Source organism: Manduca sexta, chromosome 22, assembly GCF_014839805.1.
Source record: "Manduca sexta isolate Smith_Timp_Sample1 chromosome 22, JHU_Msex_v1.0, whole genome shotgun sequence".
NCBI lineage: Eukaryota > Metazoa > Arthropoda > Insecta > Lepidoptera > Sphingidae > Manduca > Manduca sexta.
This window is the reverse complement of record NC_051136.1, coordinates 12256560-12272510: the sequence shown is the minus strand read 5'-3', so window position 1 is coordinate 12272510 and position 15951 is coordinate 12256560. Positions and strand designations below refer to the sequence as shown.

The 15951-nt window shown below is 41.7% G+C and overlaps 1 protein-coding gene across 1 annotated transcript; it reads right to left on the bottom strand.

Moving 5' to 3' along the window:
* Window positions 1-773: 773 nt before the first annotated feature.
* On the bottom strand, window positions 774-1564 carry LOC115439922. The gene has a single exon (XM_030164001.2). The coding sequence runs from the start codon at window positions 1555-1557 to the stop codon at window positions 985-987; it is 573 nt and encodes a 190-aa protein (XP_030019861.2). The 5' UTR covers window positions 1558-1564; the 3' UTR covers window positions 774-984.
* Window positions 1565-15951: the final 14387 nt, after the last annotated feature.

Below are 15951 nucleotides of genomic sequence, written 5' to 3'. Positions count from 1 at the left end.
ATGGAATTGTAAAAGTAAAATAACAAATATACAGAACATTTCAACCTAACTTATTAGAGCAGAAGATTTAAATATGACATCTACCAAATACAATTTGCAAACAAGCCTCACATCGTGAGAGTTGACTGTTATAATTGCCGAGGGCGCATTACGTCACATAACAAATATAATTTTGCGTTTGCAAAACTCCGCGGATTCTTCAGAACATCATTAAAATTTCCTTGATGTGTGTACTTGTGGGCCGCATAAGTATGTTTGTACACCCACCTCGGATTGTTCACGCAAATATGTTGAACTTCGCATAATGTATGACAGCGCGATAATGTTCCTCAGTTTAGCATTTCCAGCCACAAACTCTTATCTTTTGTCAAATTTTTCGCTTTGTTTTCTTGAAATTCGGACCGACGCGTGCGTTATAACTTTGGTAAATGAATAAAATATGAATAAATAAAATATAAAAAATACTTTTATACGATTAAAGGCGGCGATAGCCTAATTGGGTGTGGAACGGACTGCCGAGACGAATGTCCGCAGGTTCAAATCCCAAGGACACACACCTCTGACTTTTCTAAAAAATCATGTGTGTATTCTTTGTGAATTTATCGTTCGCTTTAACGGTGAAGGAAAACATCGTGAGGAAACCTGCACATCTGAGAATTTCTCTATAGGAATTTCGAAGGTGTGTGAAGTCTACCAATCCGCACTAGGCCAGCGTGGTGGACTAAGGCCTTTTTTTTTTTTTTTTTTTTTTTTCATGGGGATAATCCTCTTGGATCCCTACCTACTAATGGTAAGCAGGGTATGCCGGACTTTTACCGGCTAAAAACCCCATGTTAGTCTCCATCTGCACCTTGGTGAAGCTCTGGGACCTCAAAATGAACACGCCAGAACTCCACGAGTGCTTTGCTGAAAGCACTGTCTCGGTGGAGGAATAAAAGCTCTCGCTAATACCCTCCACTCTCAATCCAATCTATCTGCAAGCTGTTAAGCAGATGTACCAGGGCGATGGATACGACCGCCTTGGCGTCTTCGTCTTCGAACGGGGTCGGCCCTCTCCCGATCCCGCTCTGCGGCCTCCTTCGCAATCATGACAGTTTCACAGAAGGAGGCCACTGCTTTCCAGTTGGATTCTCCCACCAGCATCGCCATCACGACTGCGGGCAGGGATAGATTACTTCCAATCCGACCCGTTAGGGCTCGACGTTCCCCATCCCACGCAGGACACTGCGCGAGTGTGTGGTCCGCAGAGTCCTGAGCAGTGCCACCGCAGTGGTGGCAGTTCGATGTTGCCTCACGTCCTATCTTATTCAGGTAATCGCCAAAGCACCCATGCCCGGTGATCACCTGAGTCAGTCTATAGGTGAGTCTTCCATCTTTTTGGTCCATCCAGTCTTTAAAGACCGGGAGGATTGCTTCGACGATGCGTTTATGCACATAAGGCTCCTCGCAGAGCCTTGAGTGCCACGCCGCTAATGCATTTTGTTTTTCTTCCCGTCTAATGGCCACCGCAAACGCCGTTATTGGCTGGCCTCCGCTTGTCTGGCGGACAATACGCATCCGGTCGTAGACCTTTTGCGTCCATGTCTGCCAGTATATATCCATGGGAGGGAATCGCGCCAAGATTGTCGCCGCCTCAAATGATATGGTACGATACCCTCGTATGATCCTGATGGCCATCTTTCTCTGAAGTCTATGGAGCTTCATTCTGCATCGACGGACGGTCAAGCGCTTATACCAAACAGGTGCCCCGTAGAGAGCCATCGATCGCACTACACCCGCATAAAGACGGCGAACTTCCTCTCTAGGTCCCCCGAGATTAGGTAGTAGTCTGTGCATGGCACCCGCTATCCTTTCTACACGAGGGACAAGACGCTCAAAATGTTCTTCAAAGCCCCAACGACCGTCTAAGGTGAGGCCCAAGTACTTAATATACCGGCTGACCTGTACTTCCGATTCACCTACTCGAATTTTCGAGTTGGGTGGTTCTCTGCCCGCGATAGCTTGTGAAACCATAACGCCTCCGTTTTGTGAGGCGCTATTTGGAGACCTAATTCGCGTATTTTAGTAGCTATGATTGCCACCCCACGTTCAGCAAGCTCTATGGTCCTCTCGAAATTTTCCTCGACAGCAATAATAAGAGTATCATCCGCATAGCAAGTGATATATATGTCGGCAGGGAGTTTGACTCGCAGAACTGTATCAAATGCAATGTTCCAAAGAAGAGGCCCTAACACTGATCCCTGTGGAACCCCACAATGCATTTCCCTTCGGGTAAGACAACCATCCTGGCCAGTGTATTGTATATACCTGTCACTTAGATACGCCCAGATTACAGCTTGCAGGTAAGAAGGCACCAAGTGATGTACCAGTCCCTTTCTTATGGCATCCCATGGTAGGGAGTTAAAGGCATTGACAATATCCAAACTTATCGCCAACGCTACTCCTCCCCGGGAAACAGCTAGATCCGACAGGGAGCGTACGCCAAGGATCGCGTCAATTGTCGATCGCCCCTGTCTGAAGCCATATTGACTGTCCGACAAATCGGGGCCAACACGCGACAAATGTCCGTTAAGTCGAGCAGCGACTATTCTTTCAAATAATTTGCCAGCCTCGTCTAATAGACATATAGGACGGTAGGCAGACGGAGAATCTGCAGTCCTGCCTTCTTTCTTAAGAAGGACCAATTTAGCCTCTTTCCAGAGTATGGGGAAAGTGGCAGTACGGAGACATCCGTCAAACAGCCGTCTTAGTCTGTCTCCCAGTGCAGGTAAAGCCAATACCCAAGCCCGGCCGGGAATTCCGTCCGGACCCGGCGCAGTATTTCGGGCGCGCAAACGGCGTACAGCTCGATTTAGTTCCTCTTCGGTTACTCCTAGTTCTTCAGACCAGTCCGTTGGCATTGCTGGGGCAGTTATGGAGCATCTCTGACCTATTGGAAACAAGGTATCAATTATTCGACCCAGTTTGTCTGGTTCTAGGGTTTCCGTTAGAGGTGGCATCCATGGACGGAGCCTGCCTAGCACCATTTTATATGGACGCCCCCAGGGATCTCTGTCTAGTCCTTCCAAGAGCTCATCCCAGGACCGTGACTTTGCAGTCTTAATAGCGGCTTGGAGTGCTATTGTAGCAGCTCGGTACGCCCTGTACGCTGTGTCCACCTCAATAGTCGTAGTTCGCCTTCTTCTTCGAGCTCTTGTATATTGGCGACGGTTTTGCAGACAGATAGTACGTAACTGTGCAATTTCTTCCGACCACCAGTATACAGCCTTTCGATTGACAGTCTTGGCTCTGGGCATGGATGCGTCACATATGCGGACCATCGTGCTCCGGAACCAAACTGCCTCAGCTTCTGGGTCAGCTATGACCGTGTCGGGCGTTGTGGGCCAAGCCGCAATGTTGGCAGCGGCTTTATGTATATCGGGGTTAAGCCTTTTAATTGACCAACGCCGAGGAGTACAGCTATTTTCATGACTAAAGTTTGTGTCAGGCCGCCGGTGAGTCACGTTAAAAATAATGTGACGATGGTCGGAGAGGGTAACTATTTCTTCTGCGACCCGCCATCCAGATATTATATTAATTGCAGAGGGGGTTACCCATGTGAGGTCTACGACCGACTCCCCCTGCCATCTCACGCATGTGCTTACAGAGCCTCGGTTCATGAGGCGCAGATCAAGTCCAGCCGCCCAATCTTGTATTGCCTCACCCCTACGATCATCCCTGCGATTTCCCCAAACTCTTGAGTGAGCATTGAAGTCTCCAGGAGCGATTGTTGGTCGAGGTAAGCATCTACGTATACAGTTTGCTACCTTATCTAAGTACTCCTCGTATTCATTAATCGATGTATTGGGCGAGATGTAGCAGCCCACAATAGCTAAAGATCCCCATTTCACTGCAACAAAACCTTCCCCTTTTTCCATTAAAGAGCAGGGTGGAGTGTCTTGCATACCCGCCCAATAGACAGCGACAGAGCCCCGCTCATCTCCGAACCATCGAGGATGATCCGGAACAGTGTAGGGCTCTGCCACCACAGCCAATGCAACGGACCACTCCGCAATGGTTTGCAGTAGCAGGTTCTGCGCATTGCGGCAGTGATTCAGGTTGCTTTGAAGAATTTTTAAGGCTGGGAATGTGCCGTGTCCATAGTCTCCTCAGTGATTGTTTGGCTCTGAGCGGAAGGAGCCTGCTTCTTACTCCCGCTCTTTTTTGCTGCTAAACCGCATTTCTTCCCAAACCGGTGGTCTGATGGGCATTCAAAATCCACACAAAGTGGACACTTTAAAGCCTCTGCAGTACACTGGTTGGCTTTATGTCCAAGTTCGCTGCAGGCATAGCAACGTTTACTTCTATCCACATTGTTAGGACATTTAACGCCCACATGACCCTTTTCGAGACATCGATAGCAATGCAAAGGTCTGGCTTCCAAAATGTCTACCCTTACAGTCCCCCATCCTATGTGGATACGTTTACCAGCTGCTATCCTTTGCACTGCCGTAAGCGGGCATCTCACCCAGCAGGTCCCCATAGATGTGTTTGTTCTACGAATTTCGCCCATTTTAATATCTTCAATGAGACATCCGCCAGCATTAGCAACAGCTATAGCCACTTCTTTTGGAGTAACGGCATCGTCGAGGTCCTTCAACCGAATTTCTCCCGTTTTAGTTGGACGATTCACCCGTACGTTTTGGTCAGAAAGAACCTCACGCATCCGTACTGCTAGCCTTTCACCTTTGGCGCCACATTCTGGGCCCTGAACTGCTACAAGGAGCCCCCCGGTGAGCGTTCTCTTGAAGCGAGCGTCTTCTATGCCAAGGTCCGATAGACTTATCTTGGCTTTGGCTTGCTCTGTAATTGTAGCATAACTTGTGGGGGAGCCATCTACTACAGTGATTGTAACAGCCGCAGTCTCCTTTTTGGTCGCCTTTCCTGTTTTTTTCTTTTTGGAAGTGGGCTTTTTGGGCTTCGATTTACCGACGGTCTCCCATGTTTGCTCTAGCGGTTTTGTTGTTAGTGGCTCTGAGCGCGCAACTGGTGGCAAGTCTTCTACTGGCGGATGAATAGGTCCGGCCTTCCTAGCATTTTTCTTTTTTCTGCCATTTTTTTCGACCTGCATTGCCTGAGCTTGAGATTGTTGCATCGTAGCAGTTGTCTGTTTTCCCAGTGAAGGTCTTGGGAACCTATCGGGAAATATTTCTGCCTTAAGGGCCGCAAATTGGCTTTCTACTAACGTTTTTACTTGGGCCATGAGCCTCTCTTCGGCGTTACTTTTTTTGAAACTTAAAGGATAGGGGGCGGGAGGTGCAGCCTCGTTGCTCTGCCCAGATACACCTCCAGCCGATGTCATAGACACCTGCCCTCCAAGTTTACAAATCTCTGTAGTGAGATTAGACAGTTGTGAGCGCAATACCACAATCTCGTTCTCTAGTCTCTTAATATCTAAAGTAGACCGCCGGGTTAGTTCTTCAGTTGTGGCCTTAAGCCAATGCATGGCTTTTTTAAGCTCATGGCCATTTTCGCCTTTAAGACTACGGGTTTTTTCCATCGCCTTTTCTAAAGTCTCTAGATGTTCTTTTATGCAGTCGCCCAATTGATCGTTAGGTTGCGACTCCACAATTTGACTCAACTCGTCCAAGTTAGGAAGTGTCCTCTTTATAATTCCTGAGACAGACGCAACAGAAGGATTTTCTCCCTCCGTGTCTATTTCCGTGGTCATCTCTTCGGCCGATTGCTTTTCTGTAACGGTTTGCCGTTTCGGCTTAGGCAATATATTCGCTTTTGTAGGAGGTCTACCCCTCTTACGCGTGCGAGCTACATCAGAGACATATATGAGCCATCTGAGTCCACTGTATCACTTTCCACAATCGGCGCCCGGACTGGCGTCCTCGGGCGCACCAAGTTTGCACGTTTTCCACGTGTTGAAGCTGTTGGTATCGCATTCTTCTCTTTACCTTCTTTATCAATAATTTTATTTGGATTATTCATAATTATTCCCACGAGAATTGGGGAAATGGTGGTCCATTCGTGCAGTGCCCCATGTACACGAATAAGCCTATGTGTAACCCACCACGGGTGTCGGCCGGTACCCTGGCGGAGGTCGCACTAACGACTGATCTGCCCGTCAGCCATGCATCCTCTCGTGGTGCGCCGCCACTTAGGATTCGGGGTAATTTTTTATAGAGGTTTTCTTCCTCGCGGTCCGGCTGTTAAAGGCTCTTGCCTTTACCCTCGGTCCCGACTAAGGCTGCGAGACATGACCACAGCACCTCATATCGGGATTGCGAGATCGACGGTGGCTAGCTGTAACTAGCCCTCGCACATCGCGAGTGTGAGCCCATCCTCATTCTTCCACAGCGTCTCTCTGCTAAACAGAGAGGCACGTCGAAAAACCTCTTTTGTGCTGGTTTTGGTCCACGCCATTTCTGGAACCCCGTAGAGGCCTTTCCCCTATCCGCCACCCAGGGGACGCGCCCGATGGGAGACCAGCAACTCCACACGGGGGTGGACTAAGGCCTAATCCCTCTCAAAAGTAGAGGAGGCCCATGCTCAGCAGTGGGCAAGTATATAATACAGGGCTGATATTATTATTACTTTTATACGAACATTCATGACATGATACCCAATTGAGCTTCAGTTCGCAAATGCCGACTATTTGTCCTAATTCTTATTCCTTCTTAACCGACTACGGTGAAGCAAGGAAGGATAATGATTTTAACACCCTATGTATGTTTGGGTGTCCTTATGTATCCATTTTATTGGCCTAAGCGTTCTTTAAACTAGTTTCTTAATTATAATGTCGGATAAAAATTATAAAATTCGCGAAATTGGTAATTGATTTGCTACTGTATCCAGTGGTAATTAAAGCATGTAATCACAGTGAATTTCATGAAATGTGAAGATCGGCTTAGGGCGTTAAATTAGAAAAAGCAAAAATAAACCTATTTTATGTCAATATTTGTTACCGAGGTTATTTGTTCTAAAAGTTTGAAGTCGTCCTTAACGTAAAATTAATTTTAATAGTATATTCTAAAATAAATAATATAGAAAATAAAGAATGTATTCGTTCACAAACATGATTTTAAACTAAAAACCTTTTAACTTAAGTACAAGATTAATTATTTATGAAGAAGAATGTAAGTAAAGGTAATTCTGTTATTATAAAATATTTTTATTTGTGCAGTCATAATATAATATATTATGTACCTATGTAGACTATATTCTTTCTATGAACTCGTCCCAAAAATTCAAATTACATGCTATAGAAATATAGCAAGTAATTATTAAACGTAATTATATATATGATACGTTTCCTAATACAATTTTCAACTCAAACTGAACCATTCATGCTTTGAACAAAAACTTCAACGACCGCCTACAATATAAAAGACTGTATCGCAAATATCAAATTTATCAGAGCTATTAAAAACCCCTTAAATTGAGACATTAATTTGTAGATACGTGACACTGTCGTAACTAAATTAAGTATCTATCGTAGAGCTGCCTGGTGCACTGGCAAGATGCCAATAACTACAGCGTATGCCCGTTGGATGCCAATGATCATTCCTTGAACACACCCCATTTCTTGTACATTCCAACGTTTAGAACTGTTTTATGGACTAGCTTGTATGTTCCTAAAGGGTTTTTGTTCAAATCGCTGACTATCCGAGCAAGATTACTTAATGGTAAGCGACTTCCATAACTACTATCAATACTATCTATATTAGAAATAGAAAAATCATTAATGTCCGGAGTTTGGAATTTGTGCCCGATATGCTATTTCTCATTCTCATTCAAGTCATGGGACGTTATACATATGACGAAAAGTGGAGGCTGTGGTTGCGGCTCTGCCTACCCCTTTGAAGATAAAAAGCACGCGCGTGTGTGTGTATAATATCATCTAAACTTTATTCCAAAGCCTTGCTTAAGACGACACTACACTCCTCACTGAGATATATATGAGGTTAAATCTCATAATTCATAATAATTACACAAGTTATAATGTACTTACAGTACTTGCACAATGTTGCGGCAGAAATAGACAATGCGTTGCGATGGTATCCACTGAACAAAGCTAAAGTAAAACCCATGATTATTCCACATCACAATCTTGGTATTATACATAACAGTAGCTTTGACTGTTATTCTTAATAAAGAAACTGTTAAATATTTCTAAAACTGCAGTCAACAACAATATTTCGTCCCTCACCTATCATGCTACGTGTACCTAACCTACAAAAGTAACAGTTTGCTAAACATTATCGGATATTAAAACATTAAAGCTTATACCAGACTTGATAAAGAACAATTGAACCGAACCTAATTTCCTTTCTAACGTTATCCCTATAAATTCAGGTGGGAACGAGGAGTTAAGCAACACGTGATTGGCATTCCCATCAATCTCTCTAAATCGATATCGAAACGGCTCTTATTGAGTAAAGGATAAAGTTCAAATTCGTATTGGAAAAAAATTCTCAGATACTTTTAGTACAAAACAGTTGCAGGGTGAAACTAATCACTATAATTGAATTTTCTGCTGCGCGCCCGCTCGTGCTTCGAATTCAGCTAATTCTATTAGCCATTTTAGTTGCTAACTAACGCCTTTATTTTCCCCATGAGTGTAATTCCCATTCCGTTTAACGTGATTCAGTTTTGAATATGTGTAGTGGAACTATTTACAAACGATTGTGAGTTGATTGTCTTTGATTTCCAGCAATAGGCAGCTAAATAGAATTTTCTCCATGATTAAGGTCAGTAGGGGAAAGTGCGCCGACGGGGTAAGTGCACCTGCCCAAAAAAAATTGAGAACTTTTGATGTTATACAATAACCGCAATCTTATATCAATGCTACTAACTGAAATACGGTTCCACTAAAAAACAAAAATGGCTCTGTTCATTTTAATACGATTTATTCGCCATTTTATTTTAAGTGTCATTTAGACCTGTAAACAGAGATGACCACGTGAAAGATAACATCAAATATTTCAAGATATGTAACATATTTCTGTAAGCCAGTAAAGTGAGTACATAGTTTAAACCTTTTATTTTAACTTCCTACCTGAATTTTATTTATATATACTAAAATAAAGGATTTTTTAGCAATGCGAAAAAATGTACCTCAAAATTGTCGAGTAGGGCAAGTGCGCCACAGTTACTAGTCGTATGGCGCACTTGCCCCTGAACCATATACTTATCACCAACCTTTTTTGAGAATATGTTTTACTAATATGAATTATTATTATTAAAATGTTATACTTAGCATAATTTTAGTACTCAAGGTATTTTGTTTAAAGTCTTTCCCCCTTATTCATAGACGTTATTTATCTAAGGACGGAGCATTGCTATGATAACAAGTCTGTTTCTCAGTGCTGACGGCATGGCAGCCTTCGCAGTACGTAGACATAGGGCCGTTGTGATTGGCTAATATTGAGATACAACTTAAATCTAGTTGGCTGTCAGATAAACAAAGCTGAGCAGCCAGCAAGCTATCAGATAAACTAAGCTGAGAAACAGACTTGACATCACAGCGATGCTTCGTCCTTTATAAAATAACGTCCATAAAGAAGCGGGTTTGTATACAAAACGTGCATAAAATACTTTTCCAACAAAACTTATTTACACGTAACAAGTTAAGACTGATACTTCACTATAATTAAGTATTTTGTTAGTCCTAACTTTCGTTACAAATACTACCTTAATTATCCTTTTATTAAACTGATAAAATCTTTTTTTTTTTGGGGTCCCGTATTCGTGTAAAACTGAATATTATTATTCGTTTAGGGCAGTTTTAACGTCATTATGTTTTAGGCGCCCAAAAATTTCTATATACAAAGGCAATAACAAAAGTGCAACTAAACAATTTTCGGTGGAAAACTGATACTCGTCTCAATTATTTTTTTTGGGTAACTACCGTGGTTATCAACGGGGGGGGCCTGCTAACGGTGTACAAGCGATCCCCCGGCTTAGCAACCACGGTAGCCCCATGATGAGTTGGTGGGCCCTACCGCTATCACTGCAGGCTCGGTAGCCGTCTTTTAAATTTGAGTAATTCATGCCTCTGACAATATTTGATTTGTCTTTGCCAATATAATGGCAATATAAACTCTATAACAGGTAGCACCAGGCCATGAAACCCATTTAATTTTGTTAGAGATATTAACTTTTATTATAAAAGTAAAATTGCTGGATGGTTGATTTATAAATCTAATGTGTATTTTTACATCTTAAAACTACCTTTGTTATATTTAAAATATTCTAAAGAATGAAAACCGCAAACACTATGCCGGCCGTCGGCGGCATCTAATCCTTTTTGTAGTACCCACAGTTTTCGGCCATGGTGCACGTACGTCAATAGCTGTTTAATAGCAAGGTCAGTTGCGCAACGTAACCGCTGTATTGCTAGAACAAGCGCAGTAACACGCTTACATTAACATATAGCGGCCGACTACTCGACCAACAGATCTATGATTTTATCGGTATCCGCCACGTACTGCTTGAGGGCACTTCATAACTTTACATTTAAAGGTTTTGTTTTCTTCGGGCGATGTTATCATAAAAATCTACATGGAACCCTCTGTGTTTGCGCTCCTTTCGTACTGGTGTATAATCTTCCTCGTGGGTATATCTTGACGCGGGAGTTTAATAAAAATCCGGACGCAGCGGCGTCTTCCCTTAGAAATTGTAGTCGAAATTAATTTTGACCGTGTTTTAATATCCCGCACAACGAAAGGCTTACTTATAAACCTCCTGAACCACATAATAAAGTTAAAAGAAAACAGATATTAAAGCAATCCTTGCTTCTGTTATTTTATATCTAAAGTTCCGTTATTAAATTATCGTATTTTGAACTCGTTTGAATTTTAATGATTATTTTATTATGATACAGATAGAATTTTATAGCACTGACCAACAAACAACTTGGTTTACCTACTTTCAGAGAATTCCTATTGCTCCTAAAGATCCATAATCCCAGAAGCATTATGGATGAATGAGAATCAAATTGTAAAGGATCCTAAATGTGCCTATCTAGTCTTCCATAGATTTAACTATAGTATAAAGACATATCTTTTATTCCGTATTAAAATATGTAATCCCCTTTGAATAAATATTCCAGAAAAATTCACTGTTTCAAAGTCTTCTTATTGTAACAGTAGGTTTATGCGGATTACTACCCTTTGAATCAGACTTTTGTAACACATTTTCGAATGATTCTATAGAAGGCTCATCTTACTCATGAGTCGTTTAATATGTAACACAGTACAAGTAATTATAACTAATGACACTAATTCAGTGTTATGACATGGTGTACTTTCAAGAAAATAATTTACTTTGATATAAACAGGCTGCAGTTTCCTTTTACTAATTAGGTTACTTGTTTACGAAAGTCCTACTAAATAGTTACGGCATTATCTATTTCGGTAATCTAGTAGCAGTAGATATGCAAGGACTTTTGTGTTCTAGCTTGAGGGATACTTTAGACATGGATATTCATGTTTTAAACCATTTAGTCCCATGTTAGCGTCCCGAGACAACCATAGTCTCTTAGACTATCTTCCTAGAAAAATAGTAAATTATATGTTCTTCACAAACGATATAAAAACAAACAATTAGGTAATTTTCAATCGATCGAGCCTGGAGAGAGTACCTGGGAGGTAACGTGAAGAAGCAATTATGCATGACTGTGCTAGCATCCGGAGATGCTTGTATCTTTGGCCGGCCCGCACTTTCTATAGACTTCACTTCGTATCAGGTGCAGTAAAGCCGCTTTGCCGACCCATAACAAAAAAACACATTTTGCAAATCACCTTATCCAAATACATATAAAGTCTCAGATAATCCAATTAACAATCACAATGCGTTTCTGAAAACCGACTCATAAAACGAAAGTGCATGCTGATAAACGAGTCCACGCTTTGTGAATACCAATGCGAAGTAATGAACATCGATTAACTATCGATTAACTGCCACTTGTATGGAAATGTAAGTGATAAAGAAAGAGAATGTACCTCTTTTATAAATTGACAGTTGATTATCTCAAATCCCTCTTCGAGTATTATTAATGTCTTTAACAAAGAAAGGAACTCTGAGGTTCGGAGAATTATATCTTTAATTTTATACGATTGAAATGAATTTTATTAGTAGGAAAAGAAATTATTGTAAGGCAAATATCTTTTTATAATATGCATAGTTCACAAGGTTGCAGTCATGGTTACATTTGTTATATCAGGTTTTATTGATCACCAGAGTACCATCCATTTGCTTGTGTGCGTGTGATATTTAGTACTCGAAAACATAATAACACTGTCCCACTGCTGGGCATGGGCCTCTTCTACTACTGAGAGAGTAGACCTTAGTCCACCACACTGGCCTAGTGCGTATTGGTAGACTTCACACACCTTCGAAATTTCTGTATAAAACTTCTCAGGTATAAGGGATTCCTCACTGTTTTCCTTCACTGTTAAAGCAAACGATAATTCACAAAGAATACACACAACATTTAAGATAAGTCAGAAGTGTGGGGCCTTGGGATTCGAACCTGCGGACATACGTCTCGGCAGTCTGTTCCTCACCCAACTAGGTTTGAAGATTAGGTGGGACACAATATAATATAATACAACGCCATACTTTTAGATGTAGAATTCCTTTCTTTCCTCATGTGCGACAAAAAATAAAGAACGTTTGTTTCGTTCCAGAGGCACAATTTTCAACCCTGCCTGGATAATCGATACCTACCATTTGGCAGCCGCCGAGACCGACGGCTTAGCCTGAACTCGGACACGAAAGCTCGTATAGTCAATCCAGCATTCAAATGCATGTTAAACCAATCGAATGGACAGCCTCCAGTTTCCTGGCGCAGCGAGTATTGGTAATAAAACGCCGACATGATTTTGAAATTTACACAATTTATGCACTAATATTTGTTTCAGATTTTCGTGTGGTGAGGACGTTCCAAAATTGTTTCTAATATCTATGTTACTTTATCCGTATCTTACGAAAGATGGTATGAAAGCATATGGTCACATTTAAGATGATGCGTAACATGAAGCGATTTTTTTCTTTATATACGGCAGGGTAAAGTGACACCACTTGATGGTAAGTGGTGTGGTGGGGTGGCGTCCAAAAGAATGTCGACTGGCGAGAGATGATTACCCCTCGGCAATTGACACAATTATGCCGGCCTGTCGGAACTAGATATTCACAGGCTGATCACGGAGCGCGACACACTTACGTGGGCACATAAGATGTGTGCTACTGAAATGGAAGCGTCGTAGATGCACCGGAACAGTGGACTATGATTCCGCTAGTTAATGAAAATAATATAGCGGCTACGCGTGGATTTTTTTAAGTGCTAACATTCAGGTAACGTAAGATCCGAGAACTTGTCAAACATCCACGAGGTCGTAAGTGTGAATGACACAATAGTCCATATAACGTATACATTTTGTACAATATGATAACGATGTAAGCTGTTTTAATAACATTTGCGGTGACCCACATTGGTTATAAAATATTCTGGATGAGAGCCCAGAATAAAGCATTCATCTTAGTACTATAACTGACAACGACAAGTGTACATACTGTCTGGACCACAAGTGTGAAGGCACACCTTAATATTTTGTGGATGCGGCAATCTTAACAATAAATGTGGTATAAACTTATTCTGGTATTATTGGATAAATAAATTATGTTTAATTTCTAGTATGCATTTTTTAGGCGGATGACATGCTTATAAATGAAACATTTTGATGAATTCATTCTCGGAATCGGATTGAAGATTGAGATTGGGATCATGTACTCAAAACAGCTGTAAGTTAGTCACATGTCAATAGATACAGTTATCTACTTTAATAGTAACCACCAAAAATTTATTTTCATACAAATAAATGAGCAAACGAGCAAACCGCTCGCCCCGTGATAAGCGACACATCTGCCCATAACATCCTCCACAACTGCCGCATCCTCCATAATTTGAATTCTTTAGTCGATCATAGCGATGAAACATCTATAAATCCGGCAACGACGGAGTAAGACATCCAATTTTCTCTAAAGCTACAGTCCACTAGAGATCTCTGTGATGAATAGAGCGTCGAGGAAACAAATCTCTTTGTTGAATTATTCTACACTGACTAAGATGACCCTTTCTGTTTTATTTACTTAATGGAGGACACTGTGATCTCGCTTGTCACAAAGTTTGCGTATTTCCGGTTTAACTTACAATGGAAGCCCAAAGTTCAATGACTTACTAGTACCCTTTGTGTAGGGTCAATGATCTTTAACGTGTTGACAGTAAATTAACTTCTTAGCGCTTGTCCTGTCTAAAATCAGACCGGAATTGATCTGGGCCGTCCCATCTGCTTTTGATGTTTTATTAGTTAAATTATTTCCTATACTAACTAGTTGTAAGGCACCTTTCTTTGGAGTAATGTGATCTTTTAATTTGTCTATTGTACCTGCATCGAGTACTGCCACACAACACACACAAACTATAATACGCATTTATCCCCGAAGGGGTATGCTGAGGCGCCACCAAGGCACCCACTTTTCGCCAAGTGTGTTCCATCCCATGATGTGATAGGGGGCGAGCCTATCACCATATCGGGCACAAATTCCAGACTCCGGGCTGATACTGAGCAGAAAAATCCAAAAATCCAGAAAACCTGATATCGCATATTATATTGATATCACAAAAACGTGGTCTAGATAGAAATATAGAACTTAATAAAAAATCTTGCCTTTATAAATCTTGTTATCAGGAACATTTCTAGCATGTGTACTGTCTATTAGCCTTGTTTCTTCCTTAATAAGGTAAAAACAATGGTAGCAGGTCAAAGGCGTTGCTCTAATGGTGTATAAATGAGGTCATCAGTTCAATAACGTTAACATAAAACTTTCATCATCCACTAGCTCCATCTGATATTTAGTTTAGTTCTACTATAAGTTGCATAACCGACCTCTAATACAAATCAGTTGCAATCTTCCCAAACCTAATAATAATAATAATAATATCAGCCCTGTATTACATACTTGCCCACTGCTGAGCACGGGCCTCCTCTACTACTGAGAGGGATTAGGCCTTAGTCCACCACGCTGGCCTAGTGCGGATTGGTAGACTTCACACACCCTCGAAATTCCTATTGAGAACTTCTCAGGTATGCAGATTTCCTCACGATGTTTTCCTTCACCGTTAAAGCAAGCGATAATTCACAAAAAAGTAACTAACCCAAACCTAACATAGGGTTTAAAATAAATCAAACTAAAATGCTATTCAATATTAATATATACTTAATATATTCTCTGTTAGCATTTGATTATGCTCAGTTATTTAACCTTAAAAATCGTTTATAACATAAAACACAAAACGTTGATAACAAAGAAAAAATGGAAATAAAGTTAATATCCGCTGTATAAACACGTTGGTAATACACCAGAGATAAATCCGAACAGACTGGACCAATGGTGGAGGAATATTTTTATCTATCCATTGTATTTAAAAGTAACAAGTTCGCATGGATGGACGTATTCTGTATATTAACTTATCGGTCGCGTTTTTACTGAAACAGGTCGCTTCTCTGAATTCAATGTAAATGTTGTTCGGAATTGTACCAAAATATGCTTTATTTGGGGGGAATGTGGTACCACCATCCAAGGGCAAACAGGTTACATTAGTGCGCTCGGTCTCCACACCGAATGCACGCCCATGCACGGGGGAACATTTGTCGCGGCCCTAGGCACACAGTGAATGTGAGTATACCCCATGGTTGCAATTACACATTGGGGTCTAAGAGGGACTCGTGAACATTTCCTCTCCTTTTCACTCCGCCCATCCTCATACTTCCTCTTCCTCCCCCTTCTTTCCTCCCCTATTTCTCCTCTTCCTCTCTTCCTCCTCCCGCAGTCGCTAAGCCGGGGGGAACCAGTATACCGTTCGCGGATTTCCCTCGGTGTTGACTGCGGGGTCTG